This window comes from Chelonia mydas, chromosome 12 (assembly GCF_015237465.2).
Source record: "Chelonia mydas isolate rCheMyd1 chromosome 12, rCheMyd1.pri.v2, whole genome shotgun sequence".
NCBI lineage: Eukaryota > Metazoa > Chordata > Testudines > Cheloniidae > Chelonia > Chelonia mydas.
This window is the reverse complement of record NC_051252.2, coordinates 29736534-29755103: the sequence shown is the minus strand read 5'-3', so window position 1 is coordinate 29755103 and position 18570 is coordinate 29736534. Positions and strand designations below refer to the sequence as shown.

The 18570-nt window shown below is 42.7% G+C and overlaps 1 protein-coding gene across 2 annotated transcripts; it reads right to left on the bottom strand.

Moving 5' to 3' along the window:
• Positions 1–450: 450 nt before the first annotated feature.
• CLEC3A (C-type lectin domain family 3 member A) lies at positions 451–15413 on the bottom strand. 2 transcript variants are annotated; one of them, XM_007059253.2, is made up of 3 exons: positions 5946–6060; positions 3698–3781; positions 451–2400 (listed from the first exon to the last, which is right to left on the bottom strand). In XM_007059253.2, exons 1-3 carry the CDS (start codon positions 6058–6060, stop codon positions 2009–2011), a joined length of 591 nt encoding a protein of 196 aa, XP_007059315.1. In that variant the 3' UTR covers positions 451–2008. The 2 variants fall into 2 exon arrangements, 1 of the variants encoding a protein (XP_007059315.1); XR_006285203.1 differs by lacking the exon at positions 451–2400 and adding an exon at positions 15317–15413 and having other exon boundaries at positions 3741–3781; positions 5946–6022.
• Between the last annotated feature and the right edge of the window lie 3157 nt (positions 15414–18570).

Genomic DNA, 18570 nt, shown 5'->3' with positions numbered 1-18570 from the left:
CCAAGATGGCAGAAATGTCACAAGAACAGCTGAACTCTTATGATTTCGGGCCAGAGTCTTGCAAGATTTTGGTGACATTAGACTCTGATCTTAGCCCAGATTTGGCTTTGAACATGAATCCAAGCCCTATCCTAAACCTAATTTGTGTCTGTACGCTGTCTTCTCAATGCATCTTGAGCAAAGCCCTCCTTAGGTACTCGATATTATGGAATAGCAGCGGCACTCAGATTACTCTCAGCCTCAGTGTTGATGGAATTCTCTCCATACAGGATGTATACACAATATTTACAGAACCACAATACATGTAACCTTGTACACTTTATCTTTGAAATGCTGATTGTACATGTCTTCATGTTCTCAAAAAAAAACCCCACTAGTGAATTGTTTGATTTATTAGCAATTTATTAGCGAATATGTTTGATTTATTAGCAATTAAAATTTATTGTACAATTAAAAGGGAAACCAAGAGTTGACCTCCAAGTAACAGAATTCAGGTTCTAGGATGCAAGAGGTTATTTTCAAACTGCATTGTATATACCACTAAAATAAAGCATACTTGGATGATGCAAAGCAAAGTATATGGCTGGCTTCTTTTTTTCTATTGTTTCTCTAAATGTATAGGATTTATTTACTATTCACAGTTCTTTTGAAAGATTAAGAATAGCAAAAAATAAACAGTGTAATTCCTCCACTTCCAAACATCAGGTGCTTAACTTGCATTTGCATGTAAACAAGCCAGTGTAGAAGCACAAGGACAATATTTTCCAAATGACCAGTACATACAAAAGATTTTCACAGCTGGCGTTTCATGAGGCTAGATTGTCCCCTGGATAATGAGGCTCATAGAAATGTAGGTAGGAGCAAAGAGTCCTTCTCTCTTTGTTCCACACTGGGGCTGTGTTAATTGCCATGCTCGTCCTTGAGTGGAGTGCAGAGGCTGTACCCTAGATATGGCCCTGGAGGAGCAATTGAGAGGGGTGTGTGAAGGAGCAGATGAAGCCATGGCTCCGCCTATCCCTATATGCAGGTCAACGGAGCTGGTCTGCCACTAGCATGTTGCACCCTGCAAAGGGGGGGGGTGTCACAAATTACTCCCCCACATTACAACCAGGGCGTGCTACAAGGCAATATGTCTTTGAGCATACTGCTCCTCTGGGTGGTATGTTTGTGCACTGCCCCTTATTATGGATGGCAAGCTGAAAGCATGATCTAGCCCCGACGTTGCACTTCCAAATGGGCAGAAGAACATTCCGAATGACATGCTTTACACTTAAAAATAATAAAATCAATCTGAGTGGAAGCAAACATTTCAAGCTGGGCTGATGTCTCGATCACTAGTGGGAATATTTCCCCCACTTTCTAGGAATGTGTCCTTTTTAACTCTATAATCTTTCAGAATAATATCAGCTTCTATTCATTTTTTTCTTCCTTTAGATCAAAATCTTATCTCAGTACTACATTGTTGAGCTCCAGCAGATGAATTCCATGCATTTGCAGAGGTTTATACACCACTAAAGTTCTACTTAAGCTTCCGTAGCCTCATGTTGGCAAACTTCACCCTCTAGTGAATGTTCCATGTATGGAACTTTCATAAATATTGACCAGAGTTCTGCCTGGGGTTCAAGCAAACACTAACCTATAGAGATATGTAGTGTGGGTCTGAAAGATGGATTTTGACTTTACGATGTTGATAACATGAACATCAGACTGTGAGATATGGCAAAATATGATGCAATACATCTCAAAACAAAACATTATGTATACTCACATACAGCATATGCGACAGTTGCATGGTGAGAGAGAGACCTCAGTAAACACAACCTTTTTAGCAGTTGAATGGAAAATAAATTAATAAAGAAAATTCCTGCCTTAGGGCAAGGTGTGTGTATTGTGGGAGATGTGCATTTCAATAAGTATTTTCAATTCACCACTGTAAATGGAAGGAACTACTAACATGCAAAACCTGCACATTAATAACCAAATATTGGTGCAGGTAATGGTAATGGAATTACGGGATCAGAAATTCACAAATATATCTTTTGACAGTACGGCAGACTTCATCCCGCCACTTGCCTTGAGATGACTGGGAAAACAAGACACAGTTTTCACGCTTTCCCCCATTTGGTTGGGAGCGATCCCAGTTGAAATAGTTTAGAACCATTCCATTGACATCAACAAATTTCCCTTCGTTTACCATGTCGGTGATACCCAGCCAAAAGTCTGCAACCCCTGGCAGACTTTTCTTGCCATAGTCTTGAAGGGAGTTGGTTTCATCATTATCTCTGGGGATAGCCAGTGTCCCTCCCTTGGCTATGCAGTTTTCATTGGCTTCATGGAAATGCTTGGCACCTTCTGATGCCAGGTAGCACTTCTTATGGATCTTTGTTCCACGAAGACAGACTGTGAATAGATATGGTTGAGCATATTGATTAAGAAATTGAGTCACATATTAGAATAGGGTCTGGACCAGTTCTAGGGGCAGGTGAGCAGGGCAGCGCCACTTGGGTTTATTTTTTTATTTTGTGCATTTGGCTGCTTGTGGGCAGGTTTGTTGGGGTGGGCAGAGCACCAAGAACATTTTTCGCCCCAGCTGGCAAAATGGCTAGGACTGTTCCAGAACAGAGTTGACATTTTAGTGGGAGATTTTCAAAAGCCCCTAAGGGAGCAAGGCCTACAAGTCACATTGACTTTCAGTGGGACTTGTGATCTTAATTCCAGAAGGGGCTATTGAAAATCCCACCTGTAAGCTTTTTATATTAATCTACTTTGGTCATCATTCTCAGCCTGGATCCAGCCAGGAACGTAATTTCCTCAAGGATTATTTATGCTGCTATTTGAGAACACACATACACAGGAAGATGATGTAGGCCTGTTGTTTGTTTAACTTCATTTTTTTTGTAAATAGTCCCTGCTGCCAACTTCACACATTTGACTTCACCTCATCGGGTTCATAACGTACGCTGAGGAGAAATGGATGTTTGTATTGTTGGCAGAGCTGGTTTAGTTGTCAGGAAGTAGGTGTATTCTTGGCTTCACACCAATGACAAGGATCTAAAGGTCTTTTCATACTTGTGACATTTAAGTGCCAAAGTAAAGCATGTTATGCATTAGCTAAGCCTAGTCCCTAGTAAATAAATGGAAGACAGAAAGTGCTAAAGGGCTAGTTTTACAGTATGTCCTGATCATCAGATATTGATTGGAAATTCATAATTCAAATCTGTGTTTGGGCAATAGATAAATATTGACACTGGCAGGATAACATACAGAGGACATAAAATTCTTTAGGGCTTCATTTCCAGTCACTTTTTCCACCAACCTCCTCCCTTCAAATGCTAATTTCAAGTGATCCAAGGTGATTTAAAACTAGAAAGGCCTTTTAAAAGAGAGAGATTACATTCAATGCCTGGTTGCACAACAGTCTCATTTATTAAATCTTATTTATTTTTGGCTATGCTTCCCCGTGTGGCAATAGACAAGGTATGGCAACATGGCTCTTCCAACGTCCCGGCTATTGCTGGCTTCATCAAGTGGAAGATGTTGGCAACATCTCAGTGCTGTGTTGCTAAGGAATCCCACTTGTCAAAGAAGCACGATTCCTCAATGAACATTAAAGGGGGGGCAGGGGAATGTTTGGTTTCACTGATAAAATGTTTAGTGACATTTCCTAGTAAAAACAGACTAATAAAACATGTTTTACCTGTCTGAAGTGCCTGCATTTCTTTCAGGGAATTTACTTCTAGCCACAGCTTGTCAATCTGAGTCTTTAGATCACCGTCCTTTTCTTAAAAGAATAAATGAATAAATAAATATACAAACTGAAGAATATCTTTAAATCAGAAGCCCTGTTAAAATAGCATGGGCTTCTGCATGTATGAGATTTGCATAACTCTTTAGTTGGGAGAAAAATCATAGTAATTACAATATTCAGGGACAATCAAAATGCTATAATGCAATAAAATTAAGCAGCAATCATTTAAATCCCATAAAATCAGAATGTCAAAGCAATGCAATTCTAGTAATAATTATAAGCCAAACAAAACATTCACCTGGGTGAGACTCAGTGCTCTGTGACACTAGTGCACTTTCTTCCATCGAAATCAGCGAGATTATACCAACACAACATTAATGCAGGATGAGAAAGCAACAAATATTCAGAAACAAATAAATCGCATATTTAACTATTCTGAAATACATAGTTTTAGTAAAATTAATTTCCCAAGATTAAGTATAATATTAATATGACAGCTTGCTGTTTTGCTCATTGGTTTCTTTGGGCTCTCTTTAGCTGAATACACATGAAATTCCAATGCACTCTCATGGTAGTTCACTTATTCCAACTTTTTAATGTGTTGCTGAATTATAAATTCAGACTATTACTTAGAGATCAGTCATTATTGTACTAGGGCTGCTGAAAAGATTTGGTTTTGGCTGTACATTTGAGGCCTGGTCTATGCTATACGGTTAGGTCAATGTAAGCTGCATTGCATCAACCGCGCTGTGGAAATGTCTTCACTTAAATTTGGCTCCCCCCATCATAAGTGCCCCTCTACACCAGTTTAGTAACACCACTTCCCCAAATAGGGTAGAATCAAGGTCGATGAAATTGGGTCAATGAAGTGTAAATGTAGCCACTGAGTTACTTCCGTCGACTGTTACTGCCTTTCAAAAGCCATCCCACAATGCCCTACACTGACAATTCAATTGGTACAAGAACTCCTGGTGAGGACACGCACTGCTGACACAAGGAGCCAAGTGTGCACATACGCAAGCGATTTAATAACTATGGTGACTGTATGCATACGTAAGTTAGGTCGACAAAATTCTGTAGTGTAGACATGGCCTAATTTAACTATTAGATGGGGTGGAGATGTTGAGAGGTTTTTTCCATAGAATTTTCGCTTTAAAAACTATATTGAGTGATTGGGCTACAACCTGCTTTATATACTTGTCTTGGCAAAAGAACCCCAAACAATCCCAAAAGATGCTATGGCAGACATTTTAAATTTGGGGTGTCTAAAGTTAGTCACCTAAATAAAAGAGGCCCAATGTTCAGATTTACTTTGCCACTGCACAAATATGCACATGGGTTACAATAGGAATCAGGGTTCCCATTTACCGTGGTAATGAACGTGGTGTAAACCCCTCAAAACTAGACAGATAGATTCATGAGAAGGGGAAACAAATGCCATACAGCCTCCTGACTTTCAGAGTCGTATGAGCATCGTAAGAAATGGACTTGTGTAAGCTGCTTACTTTTCACTGCCTAACAAATATTCACCAACTGTGTAATCTACATTATGCTTTCTAAAAAATGGGAAGTAAGTTTAAATTAAATACACACATTTCCCAACAACATTCAAGGTTTTTGTCTTTGCTTTGCATATTTTTATTGGGAAATTATACTTTTTTCGTGAATTCTTTCTGGTTTCTTTTGTCCATCATTGTACAACACTCCCTAAAGAATTAGAACTGAAGAATATCCCACAAATATCCCATTTAAAAGTTATAAAACTTTCTAGGTCATGGAAAATAAATCTCTACAATAATCCTTGGGAGTCTGTTAATTTATTCAGCTTGTTTTAACCAGATGCACACGATATTCCGCCTTGGTGATATCCATTATATAATACATAACTGAAGATCATGGGCCAAACTGCGATCTCATTTACAACTCAGAATCCCAAATAAAGTCAATGGAGCTAGAGGACACTATTTGGCTCTGTACCCTATATTTATGTAATACAGTTTGGCACATTACACTTCACTTTACTAGTACATGTAACCCAAATAACATATACAAAATCTTCTCTCTAGACAGAGTAAAGAAAGGCACAGATACTCTTTGATAATACATTTAAAAAATAATATTAACCACTGGGTTCAAATAAGATTTAAGAGTATTGTAAATGCCCATAGTATATACGCCCCCAAATTAAACTGATTACCTTTCACTCTACGTTTACTGTGCTTTCTGGCTTTGAACTTGGAAGCCTGGCCAGTAGCTTGATCCAGCAGTAGTATGCTAATGAGGAGAAAAATTAGAAGTCCAGTTTGTGCCATGTCTCTTTTCAAAAGCTAATAAGACGCTTCCAGAGAGTCTCTATAGCAGCTAAGAGAGCAAATCACACAGCCACAGCTCAATATGAACTGACTGAGGTCAGCTTTATAAAACCTTAGTGATAGAGTTGGCTGTACTCCTTGCTTACGAAATGTGTTTGATGCTTCAGCTGGCTTCAGCATAAGGTACCCCCTTGTTCTCATTCCTCCTCTTTGACTGATTTCAGTTGGGACAAATCCATTTTACAGAGCGTATACCAGAACTGAACAATTTATTTGTTTTGCCGTCAGTGAACTCCATTTTTCAAGGGTTAATATTTAAAACTTTGAGGATGAATGTCATAGAAAAGCAAATGGGCATTCAAGAAACATTCATCCATGCACTGTCTCTTTCAAGGAGATACAGTCAGACTACTTATGTGAATGTCATAGAAGCATTTAGCAACATCCCCATCCAGCTTCTTGAAAATGGGTCTGGCCTAAGCCAATTAAAGCTAGACAATGAATGCGATCCTCCTTCCATTGAGGTCAATGGGAGTTTTGCCACTGAGTTCTTTGGCAGCAGGCCTGAGCTCTGTAGCTCTCTGAGGGGTTTTGGTCACTTTCTATGAAGGGTACATTTATCAATAGCTTACAAAGGGTTAATAAGTGACTAATAGATGTTACAAGTTTACCAGCATAAGTAGTATGTGTTATAGACTGGGGTAAGATTTGAGGGGAAAAGTGCTGGTACTCTTTGAGCCTCCTCCCACACAATAAGCACTTCTCACTTGAGTCATCAAAATCAGACGTCCCTCAGTTAATTGACGTCCACTGGGCTCTTTGAATCAGGCTTCCCTGGGTGGGGCTTGACTATGCCCACGGAATCTGCTGTCCTCCTTGGGCCTGGATCCTTCTTGATTGGAAGGGGAAAAATAAGCAGTGGCACCTCTTGCCCATTTGTGGCACCAAAACGAGATGTTGCCCACAGGGAATTGTGCCTCTCCTTTTTCACATGAGGAATGAAAGAGCTAACGGAGTTGAGGTTCAGATAATTATCGTTGGGTCTCTGGGTTCACAGCTCAGGGAGATGAATGGGGCAATTCACACCTGTCAAAGCTGTTCCAGACTCACCCAGACCTCTTTACACTGGCTACATTCCGTTCCTATTTGAGAGGTTTTCTTTGCAACCAGAACAGCTCGGGGCATGCTGGGGCTGGAACAAAAGCTGAGATTCAGGAGAACAAGATAATAGTTTCAGAGAAGTGCCTATATAGTGCATAAGTCTGTATTGGCTGTTCCCAAGCCCTGGTTATCAGGACAACAGCAGAAGGTGTTACGGATTTCTATAAACAACCTCTTTGACTCGAACAATCCATAACACTTGATTAATCAAAAACATCTATTAATTAACCCTTTAAAAACTATTTATAAATGTACCCTTAATAGAAGTATGAGTGGGTCTCTCTAGCATCTCTCGTCAGAGGATCTAGGCCCTTCCCAGTTATGGTAGATCAGCATAATGAAGTCTCTGTAACAGTAATGTTAACTCCCTGGTGTTGTTCTTAAATATCACAGCACTGACATACTGCTGACCAAGTACAAGACATGTATGTAAACGTATAGTCTTCCTTGAAAACATAGTAGGTAAGTGTGATGGCTGCCATTTAAGCTGTCACACCAGAGACTGAACTGTGAACCACTACAGCTGAAAGCATGAGTCGCTACAGCACGAACTAAAAAAGCCAAGCAACCAAGCTGAGAGCGTAACAGACTCATATCCTCTGTGGATCAGGGACAAAGGGAATCGTACGTTTCAATAATTTCATCAGTGACTTGGATAATGAAGTGGAGTGTGCACACAAAATTTTCCACGCTGGAAGGGGTGCAGGCGCTTTGAGAATAGGAACAGAATTCAAAATGACCTTGATAAATTGAAAAATTGGTCTGAAATCAACAAGATGAAATTCAATAGAGACACGTACAAAGTACCATACTTGGGAAAGAAAAAAAATAATCAAATGCACAACTACAAAATGAGGAATAACTAGCTAGGCAGTAAGTATCAGAGGGATAGCCGTGTTTCCTGCTTTTACAGATCCAGACTAAGAGTCCTGTGGCACCTTTTAGTCTAACAGACGTATTGGAGCATAAGCTTGCATCCGACGAAGCGGGTATTCACCCACGAAAGCTTATGCTCCAATACGTCTGTTAGTCTATAAGGTGCCACAGGACTCTTTGCTGCTTTAGCTAGGATCCAGAAAAGGATCCGGAAGTTATACTGGAACACAAATTGAATGTGAGTCACCAATGTCATGCAGATGCGGAAAAGGCTAATATCATTCTAGGGTGTATTAACAGGAGTGTCTCACGTAAGATACTGAGATAAAGGTTCTGCTCTATTTTGCATTGGTAAGGCCTCAGCTGGAATACTGTGTCCATTTTTGGGCTCCCTACTTTAAGAAATTGTGGACAAATTGGAAAGAATATACCCATAGTGTGGATGCAGTTATATCAGTGTAAAGGTGCCTTATGCCAGTATAATTTATTTCCCTTCCCCTATAAGAATACACTGTACTGGTACAAGTACCTTGGTGTAACTGCATCCATGGGGAGAGGGGGGCATGTATTGCTTTAACTATATTGGTATAGTTAAAGCAGTTCAGCTTGTGTGTTTAGACAAGGTCTTATGATCACCTCCAACTTGCAAAAGCCATAGTCTACGATATTGTTCAGTGACCCAGGTGGGTTTTTAGAAGCAGTTTTCTCAGTTTGTCCGCACTTGCTTTCCAATAACAGGGTCATTCAGAAAATGAGATAGCTTTGTTTATAGGAACCTGCTGGTTGGTCCATGGAGACTGCTCAGGGTAGAAAGTATGCCCTATTGACAGTCGGATCTTTATCTGCTGCTGCAAACTGGCTTTGAACAACCCATTCTTAGCCTCCACTGTGTATATAACGGGTTTGTGGAAACAACATGCAGTTACACGTTGAATACTAAGAGAGCTATGTGGAACTAGTCTTGGATGCTGGGCTGAGCTCCTGAAATAGGTGTGGATGCACAAATCATTTCCTGTTGCATGGAATAAGAAGTTACTGTAAAGAATGGTCACGTCAGTCACTTATCTCCTGAGTTGGTAGAGCTGCAAATAAAACATAGCTGGTGAATAGACCTTTTAAGATGGTGAATGCATTGATCTATTCAAAGGAAAGCTGTTCAAATATTGCTTTTTGGCCAACTATGTTTTACTGAGGTTTACCACCTCCTTCAGGTTTTGGAGCTAATAGATTACTATTTGTGTCATGTCATGCTTGGACAAAATGTGAAACTGACATGTTGTTGCAATAGCTATTTCTGGAGTTTCAGTAAGTTGTTTTCCAGAGTTTCATACTCTGACAAACGGGACCAATATAGGCTTAGATAGAAAAGCCCTTGAGTTTGTGGCTAATTGTCTGTTGTAGAGAGAATCTGAAAGCTGTCAAGAATTACACTGAGCCACTGCCAACCTGTGGAATTTCAAGTGGCACAACCTGAGGAACTAACAGGATAGATAAAAGTAGATAATATAAAGCTAAGAGTGAGGTCTCTTTCCCTATCACAATTCTCTCTCCAAATGTCATTTCAGACTATCCAAGGTGGAAAGCATGGAGTACACTGGATAATATACACTCGTTTCAGTTAAATGTAACAGGTTTGCAAACTCTTCAAGTCACTGAATATGTTGTGCTTGGAAAACTACTGTATGTTTCAATTTCCTCAGTCCCTCAAAGCCTTGTAAGTGCCTTTTTAAAGGAGCTGAGCTCAGACCAAGCAGGCATAAGGGGAGATTATGGCTGAAATCCCAGAACTAGGAAGCAGCACATGGATACTGACTAAATGAAGTTGTACGTCTGGAAAAGGGATGGATCAACCTCCTAGTATGTGAGGTTTTGTAAATGTGATTAGCCATCATTCTGGGTTTGTGCAGGGAGGGTCAGATGGCTAATCTTCTTTCCTGTCATGTTAACCCATTCTTTCCAACGGAAATTTTCTAGTTAAAAAGAAGACTGTGCTATGTAGTAGAGAGAGAGGGGGAGCAGGATTTTTACTACACAAGGTAGGATGCATAACAGGAATTTGTCTGCTCATACACTGAAGACTAGAAAGACCCTGAACACAGACACTGGCTAGATGAAGAGTTCTGGGCACTAATTTAAAACGAAAGATTCTAAGAGTATTTTAAGTTTCTTGCATAAATATTTTGTGTCACACATAGGGGCCCGTATTTGGGCCTTTTCTAAGGCGACTATCACTGTCCTATATAGGTGGCCTAGAGTATTGTATCCTTATTCTTCCAATTCTCTTGAATAGTCAGAATATAGCAGGGGTTCTCAAACTTCATCGCACTGCGACCACTTCCGACAACAAAAATTACTACACGACCCCAGTGTCCTGTATTACTCTAGAGCAGTGGTTTCCAAACTTGTTCCGCCGCTTGTGCAGGGAAAGCCCCTGGAGGGCCGGGCCGGTTTGTTTACCTGCCACATCCGCAGGTTCCACTCATCACGGCTCCCAGTGGCCGTGGTTCGCTGCTCCAGGCCAATGGGAGCTGCTGGAAGTGGCGCAGGCCGAGGGTCATACTGGCCGCCGCTTCCACCAGCTCCCATTGACCTGGAGCAGCGAACCGCGGCCACTGGGAGCCGTGATGGCCAAACCTGCGGACGCGGCAGGTAAACAAACCGGCCCAGCCTGCCAGGGGCTTTCCCTGCACAAGTGGTGGAACAAGTTTGGGAACCACTGCTCTAGATTCTAGAGTCTAGAACAGGGATCGGCAACCTTTGGCACACAGCCTGTCAGGGAAATCTGCTAGTGGGACGGGACGGGTTGTTTACCTGCAGGGTTTGTAGGTTCGGCTGATCGCAGCTCCCACTGACTGCCGTTTGCCGTTCCGGGCCAATTTTTGCCTAATTTTTAAATTTTGCCTAATTTTTAAAAGCCAAATGTGACTATTAATCACAATGCACTACCACGGTCACATTCTACAGGAAAAATATGAAATTAAAGAATTAGGGTTAATTTAAATTTGGATAAGAAAATGGGTTGTAAAGAAAGACCCTGAGTAGTAAGTAGAAGGAAAGCCTTGAAAATAATTAGATATACAGCCAGAAGGAGTGAAGTAGGGAGGACATCCGGTTCAAAGAATAACTAATGGAATAAGGGGAAGTTTGTGAAAAGAAAGCACATGACCAATAGGGGTAGCTGCAAATGGTTTTAAATAAGACAAAGAGAATTGGTCTTCAAATGAACCAGCATGGTCCTTCCAACCTACACACCAATGTTGCAGCCTATGTGAACGAGGTGCAATGGAAAAACTGTTGGTCAGTAAGAAGGAGGGGAAGAAAGGCCTTGAGGAGAAAGGAGGTTGTAAATTGTATCTGGACTAAGACTGGTAATACAGGTGAACTGTCTCCAACTGGTTTTAAACTGAAGTCAGTATTTGGGAATGACATCACTTGTTTGTTGCAGGGTATAAAAAAGTTAACTCTTAAAGGGCTCATTGCTAATATCTGCCTGACTACTCTGGAATGCACCAGTATGGGTCTAAGCACCCCGGGGTTAGCCCACGTGTATCTTGATCAAATGCTTATAAGTGTTGTGTCACTGTTTGGATGTAGTAAATTGCTAAATATTTAGGCTTTTTAAAGGCATGTTTAGAGCAACTTTATAAAGTACCATTTGGCCTTTGGACTTTAAGGAATTTTTATGGTTAAATTTGAATCATGGTAATACCCTGCATAAATAATTCCAACACTTTTCCAAAACTGTTTTTGTTAGGCTGTAGTGTAATGACAAAAAGGACATATTTTAGTACATCGTGTTCCAGAAGAGAATTCACTCAAAAAAAAATGAGAATTTTTACCATGTAAAATGCAGTCAGTTATTTCCATAGAACTTGCTGAAATCTTCAATCAATGGCCTCCATTTTCTACTTCAGCCAAAATATTTTAATGCACAAAATATTTTTTTTCCTGGTTGCAGCAAACATTTTAACTCAAACAACTCATTTCTCTTTGGGGCCCTGAGTGCACAATTAAGTGACCATTCTGCAGACTGTCCCTGAACTCTTGTGCTACGTATTTGGAGAGGAAAAACACCAGAAGTAATTTTCCATTGAAACATTTCTCTGCTGATTAATATGTGAAGTATTCAAATGGAGCTGAATACCCAAACTCACTCCTCCAGCCCGGAGACCTCATGCACAGGCTGTGGTTTGGGTTTTCTGTCCCAAACCCCCAATTTTTACATTTTTTAAGTCCTGCAGTTTTGCGGAAGGGTGAATTATACCGTCTTTGTTTGTTAAAGATAAAATGGAACTTTGTTTTGTCTTCTTTAAGGAGAAGGAGAGTTAGGATTAAAAGTAAACCCTCTGTTTCTTTGCATTCCAGGTGCAGTGAAGACGCTGAAAGGAGTCTTTTAAAATGCTGCCCCTTCTGACTTGGCAAAGATTCCGTGCCTGACTTGGGAATTACTGGCGGCACCTCAGTTTGTTTAGACCTAGGTTTGGGGTTTTTTTTATTTTAAATAAGCAAGGATGACCCATTGTGTTAATTTCTCCCCTGTAATGTGTGGTGCTTTCTTTTCCTCCTAGGAAATGATCTGAGAAATTGCAGACTCGAAGTTTTGTTTTTTCTATACTAAGATTGTCCCGGCCTGGCACTGCTGCTATTCTTCCACAGGTAGGCAACTTCCAGACAAAGTGGCAGGAACAAACGCTTCAGTAAGCGAGACAGAGGACAGCAGGTCACATATGCACACGGGGCGGCAAAATTGGTAGAGCCGCCCCTGATGAAGGCTGGTGGGCTATTATCCTTGTGAATTCCCCTTCCTGAACAACTTACTTAACAGTGCAGCTTGCCTCTTGCCAGTAGGTCCAGCCAGAGTGAGATAAATGTGCTGGCTTGTTTGGATTGCTTTCCCACATGGGATTTGGTCACTATGGACTTTTAAGAGTAGGTCTTTTCACGTACGTGGTCCTTTCTCCCTTTAGCAGCTGCAGCCTACAGATGCATGGGCCACCTTGTTTACATTGGCCTCATTAGCACTACAAAAGTGATTTCCACAACTTCTTGTCAACTGTTGAGACTAGCCCACTTCCACCTTAATTGAATTGGCTTGTTAGCACTGACCCCCCCCCCCCCCCCCCCCCCCCCCCCCGCCACACTTGGTAAGGCAACTCCCATATTTTCATATGCTGTGTAATTATACTTTCCTACTGTATGTTCCACTCCATGCACCTGATGAAATGGGTTTTAGCCCATGAAAGCCTATGCCCAAATAAGTTTGTTAGTCTCTAAGGTGCCCCAAGGACTCCTCATTGTTTGTGCTGATACAGACTAACACGGCTACCACTCTGAATCCTACAGAGGATATATCATCCATACCTCTTAGCACCACAAACTTCAGCTCAAGTGTTGAGGCCTGTGTTACACCCATAAGGCCCATGTGACCACAGGGATATGTAGGGAATAGATGAGGCCTGAGGCTCCTCCACAGATGTGGGTTTGTTAGAGTTCCTTTCAGGGTCCCAGCAACCCTGCTGTTCTTACCTGGCCCGCAAAAGTTGTTGTTGGGGAGAACAAACAACACCTCCCGTCCCTCTGGCTCATTGGGAACTGAATGCCCTGCCTGTGGCAGCCAAGACAGACCACAAACTTTCAGCTCAGGGCTATCAGCTTCCAGTGTTCCTATAACCAGCACCAGCTTAAAGCACAGCCACTATACGTTGATGTACAGGGCCCAGGTTTTGGAGTCATGTGATGAGGTCAGAACCTCAGCTTTCATTTCACATAGCCTGGCATCATGACCTGAATGAAACCTGTGCAGTGACATCTGCCCGAGTGTGCAGACAGCCTGGAGCAGGAGTTCTGAGAGGTGTGAATTGCCTCCTGCATCTCAATGTGGTGTTAACTCCAAGACAAAAATAACAAAAAGAAATCACCAAAACAAAACCTTCCATTGCACATCTAATCCTGGGGAGAGGATGAGGGAAGAAACCACATGTCACTTCATGCACTACTGGAAGGTACTAAGATACTACGGTGACCCCCTGGTGCTGCATCTCCAGGGGCAAGTGGGGACTCCTGCTGCGGCTCCTGTTGGTTCTGACCAGAGAAGGGGGCCTGGATGCTGAAGCAATAGGGACCCCATGCTACTGCCCCCCCACACCCAATCCCACTATAGGGCAGGAAAAAGGTGTGGGGGGAGGGCCTCAGGGGTGGAGACCCAATGGGCCTAAGTGTGGTATACCTAGGCCCTGGACTGTCTTAATCCAGCCCTATTTATAACATGGATGACATCTAGCTGTGCTGAGTTTGGCAGCTAGTGTCTCTAAGGCAGAGGTGGGCAAACTACAGCCCATGGGCCCTTGAGCTCCCGGCCGGGGAGGCTAGCCCGTCCTGTGCCCCCTCCCGTCCTGTGCTAGTCCCTCCTGTCCTGTGCCCCCTCCCCCGTATCCTCAGCACACCATGCCGCCAGTGCTCTGGGCGGCACGGCTGTGAGCTCCTGCTGGGCAGCGCGGCTGTCCCAGTGCTCTAGACTGCATGGCAGGCTCCAGCCAGGCGGCACGGCTGCCAGGCCTGTTGCTCTGAGCAGCATGGTAAGGGGGCAGGGAGGCTGGATAAGGGGCAGGGGGTCCCAGGAGGCAGTTGGATAGGCGTGGGAGTCCCAGGCGTGGATAGGAATGGCAGGGGTGTGGATAGGGGTCAGGGCAGTCAGGGGACAAGGAGCAGTGGGGGTTGGATGGGTTAGGGGTTCTGAGGGGGTGGAAAGTGGGAGAGGGCGGATAGGGGGCAGAGGCCAGGCTGCTTGGGGAGGCACAGCCTTCCCTACCCTCCACACTGTTTCAGCACCGCAACGTGGCCCTCAGGCCAAAACATTTGCCCACACCTGCTCTAAGGCCCAGAGCCACAAAGGTATTTAGGCTCCTAATTTCCCTTGAAATCAATGGAAGTTAGAGCCTAAAGGCCTGATCCAACACCCATTGATGATTTTAGGGAGATGCAATTCCAGGGCACCCTAGTATGGGTTGGGGTGCCCTGCAGGCACTCTGCTACAGTTTCCCTCAGAAGGTCTCAGAAATAAGCCACTCACAGAAATGAGATATTTCCCCCCCTCTCCTTGGGACGTAATTTATTCAATATAGTCCATCCCATTTTCACCCTTTGCTAGGTGCAGGGTTTCCACAGAGCTTCTTTTGGAGTGTGCAGCTTAAGTCCTGGCTGCCCCACCCTTCAAACTCACCCCTTTAGATCAGGGTTTTACAGTCTTCCTCCCAGGGATATGGGCTAGCTGCGCTCTTGATCTTTCTAGGTTCCCAACCCCAGCTTCCTCCAGCAACTCCTTCTTGACTGAGCTTGGAGCCTCCTTTTACGTTACCTGCCCCATCACCTGCCCAATCCTTAATCCTTCCCAGGTGGGCCTAATAACCCCAAACACCTGTTTGTGTTGCCTCGGCGATAGGTGAGTCTTGTCGCATCCACTGTGCAAGGATTCTGGTCCTGGGACTCTTAAAGGAACGGTGGGCTGGGTTTTCCTCTAGCTTTCCCCTCACAGACATTAACTGTTCCCCAGATCCAACTTCCTCTCTCCCAAGAGAGTGCTTCATTCACTTTCCTGGACACATGGAATGGGGTAGCTGACTTCTCAAGCTACCACCTCTGACTTTAAAAGGCCAGTCCCCCATAATAATGCCAGTGGGGGGACAGGGACATCACTGGGCATTGAGTCAGACCCTTAGCAATACATGATTCATTATTCTAGAACTCCGGCAATTGTGTCTGCAAAATTCCAGAATGCTGACAAATACATCAGTGAAACATCAGGAATCACATTCCCATTTACCCTAAGGCCCCTGTACACTGCTCTGTCAGGGGGAATGGGAATTAGAATAGATGTAAATGTAATCTACTCCCATTTCAAGGTCCCTTCACATGGCCAGAATGATGTAAAGGGGCTCAGAATAAAGGAGAATCTAGCCTTTGATTTGTTCCAATTTTTTTTTATAGCTGTTGTTTGGATTTGTATAGTGGCAAATGAGGGTGTGTGCTGTGTGGGCAAGTTTGTTTATTTGGGATTGTGTATGCTGATTGTGCTGTAGGGTGGGTGGTTGTGTTTATTTAAGTCTGGGGGCATTGCTAGGAGATCTGTGTGGGTGGAAGTTGGACCTAGTAACCCCGCGTCTGTGCAGTCTCCCTCATATAACCAATGAAACTGTTGCAAGAAAATCAGGTGTAGAGGAAGAATGGTGATATGTTGAGTTATCTTTGATAACACAATGGCCTAGGACTCTTAGCAAGACTTCAATGGGCATTCTAGGCTAGTGTTTTGAGTGACCCAGTGACATTCCTGGAATCTTATAATACAGATTACTGTAGCTCTCACTAACAGTCTGATCTGTCTATTTAGACATTACGTCCCTTTTCAGAAATGTTGCCATCTCATGGAAGCTCAGGTGTATAACATTCCTTCCAATTTTCACATCTGCTATGGTCACTATGAATTTTTATGGCAATCCTTACATGTTTATTTTAAATGCACTGGTCTATGGAAGGTTCTCAGAACATTTATATGGTATAAATATGTTACATCAAAAGCACACCCTCAATTTTCCTGATTATCCATATGATACAAAAATCTTTGAGGGCCTTTTCAAAATCTTGGTGACTTCCCTTTGCTTAATCTAACTTGGGCATTTAGTTATCATACTGGATAGCTGGGAGAGCCCAGCCTGGTGGCTCGACAACTCTTGTTTGGCTGGATTTCCAGGCAGCTAGCATCTTTGGTGGTAGGAAACCGGAGAGAGATGTGGCCACTAATTGATGAATAGGCTTAGACTGTCTGATGAAATGAGCTGTAGCTCACGAAAGCTTATGCTCAAATAAACTGGTTAGTCTCTAAGGTGCCACAAGTACTCCTTTTCTTTTTGCGAATAAAGACTAACACGGCTGCTACTCTGAAATCAGAAATTCCATTGATTTACAGACCTTAGCATTTATGACAACTCTAGAATTACTTAAACAAATGGGGGCTGGAGAAATCTTTGTTACAGCCAATGCAATCGTACATGATAGGAAAGATTCATCTGAAGTTTTAGGGAAACTAGATGTACTCTCAGACAAAAGAGTGCTGACTGACAGACAAATAATCCCCTCAGGATGTGGACTAAAAGTTGCCCAGGCAAGCACCAGGCAGAAATAGCTGCTAGCCATGGAAAGGAGGGAATGAAAACTGCTTTATCCCTAACTCCTTCACCCTTGAAAAGTCTATAAGTTTGGTCTCTGTGGTAGAGCGGGAGGAATCCTGTAACAGCCCATTATTTAGGTATCTCCATTTGCACATGAGAGTGACTGCTCTGTGGGCTCAGGGCTGTTAAGGGGACAGGTTCAGTCTGTAGGGATTTCACCATGCAAGACAAGAATGCAAATCCTCAATGTTTTGTTGTCTGACATGGCATACTTCAAGCAGTAGCTATGTGGTCCACTTTTCTCATTTATTCCTGGATGCCTTGCACTTCGGATATAATACAACCAAAACCATATTATAAGTTGTATTATGCTCTTTTGAATTGCAGTTTATGACTATTTCCAGTAGATGGCTTAAGAGACCTAGGAATAACTGACAGGTTTCAGAGTAGCAGCCGTGTTAGTCTGTATTCGCAAAAAGAAAAGGAGTACTTGTGGCACCTTAGAGACTAACCAATTTATTTGAGAATAAGCTTTCGTGAGTATGCGTGAGTATACAGTATGCATGCTCAAATAAATTGGTTAGTCTCTAAGGAATAACTGAATACTCAGTCCAAGATTTTGTGCTGCTAAACCCACCAAACTGAACAGAAAAGGCCTGATTCTTTTCTCACAGGTTTGCACCAGGGTAATTCCACTTAGGTTTATGGAACCACTCCAGATTTATACCAGTGTCAGTAAGCGGAGCACTGGGCTTATGCTGTATTGTATATTCTCCAGACAGTTCTTCAGTGCATGATCTCTGGTTGCAAAGATAGCCAGAAGGATGAACTCCTTCATTTAGCATGGGATCCAGAGATATTTCACATATGGGAATATAAAATAGGCAGGGGATGTTTTTTGTTGTTGTTAATATTGTTCCCCAAACAAATGCTTTGATTTCAGTGCTAGTTAATCAACCTAATCCAATGTTGTGACATGGTTTCAAGAGTGCTCACGTGTGCCGTAAGTATATGGCAATATGACAGGCTGGTCACGTAGCCTTTAATGAACCCTGTGATTGCTGGATCAAAATTATTTGTTTGCTGAGCCTCTCACTACATTGCTATGGGAGAGTACACACATGCCAAGACTTGATGCTTAAGTTGTTACCCACATTTACAGAAGACACCTTAAATCATTATGAGGCAGGCCTCCCCCTAAGACCCAGGCCAAGCTATTGGGCTGGATGCTGGGGTGAAGGAAGTAGGAATCCTTTAGCCTTAGGGGTGTCTGGAGCAGCCTCCCTGGAGTGGGGAAGGAGCTGGAGAAGGC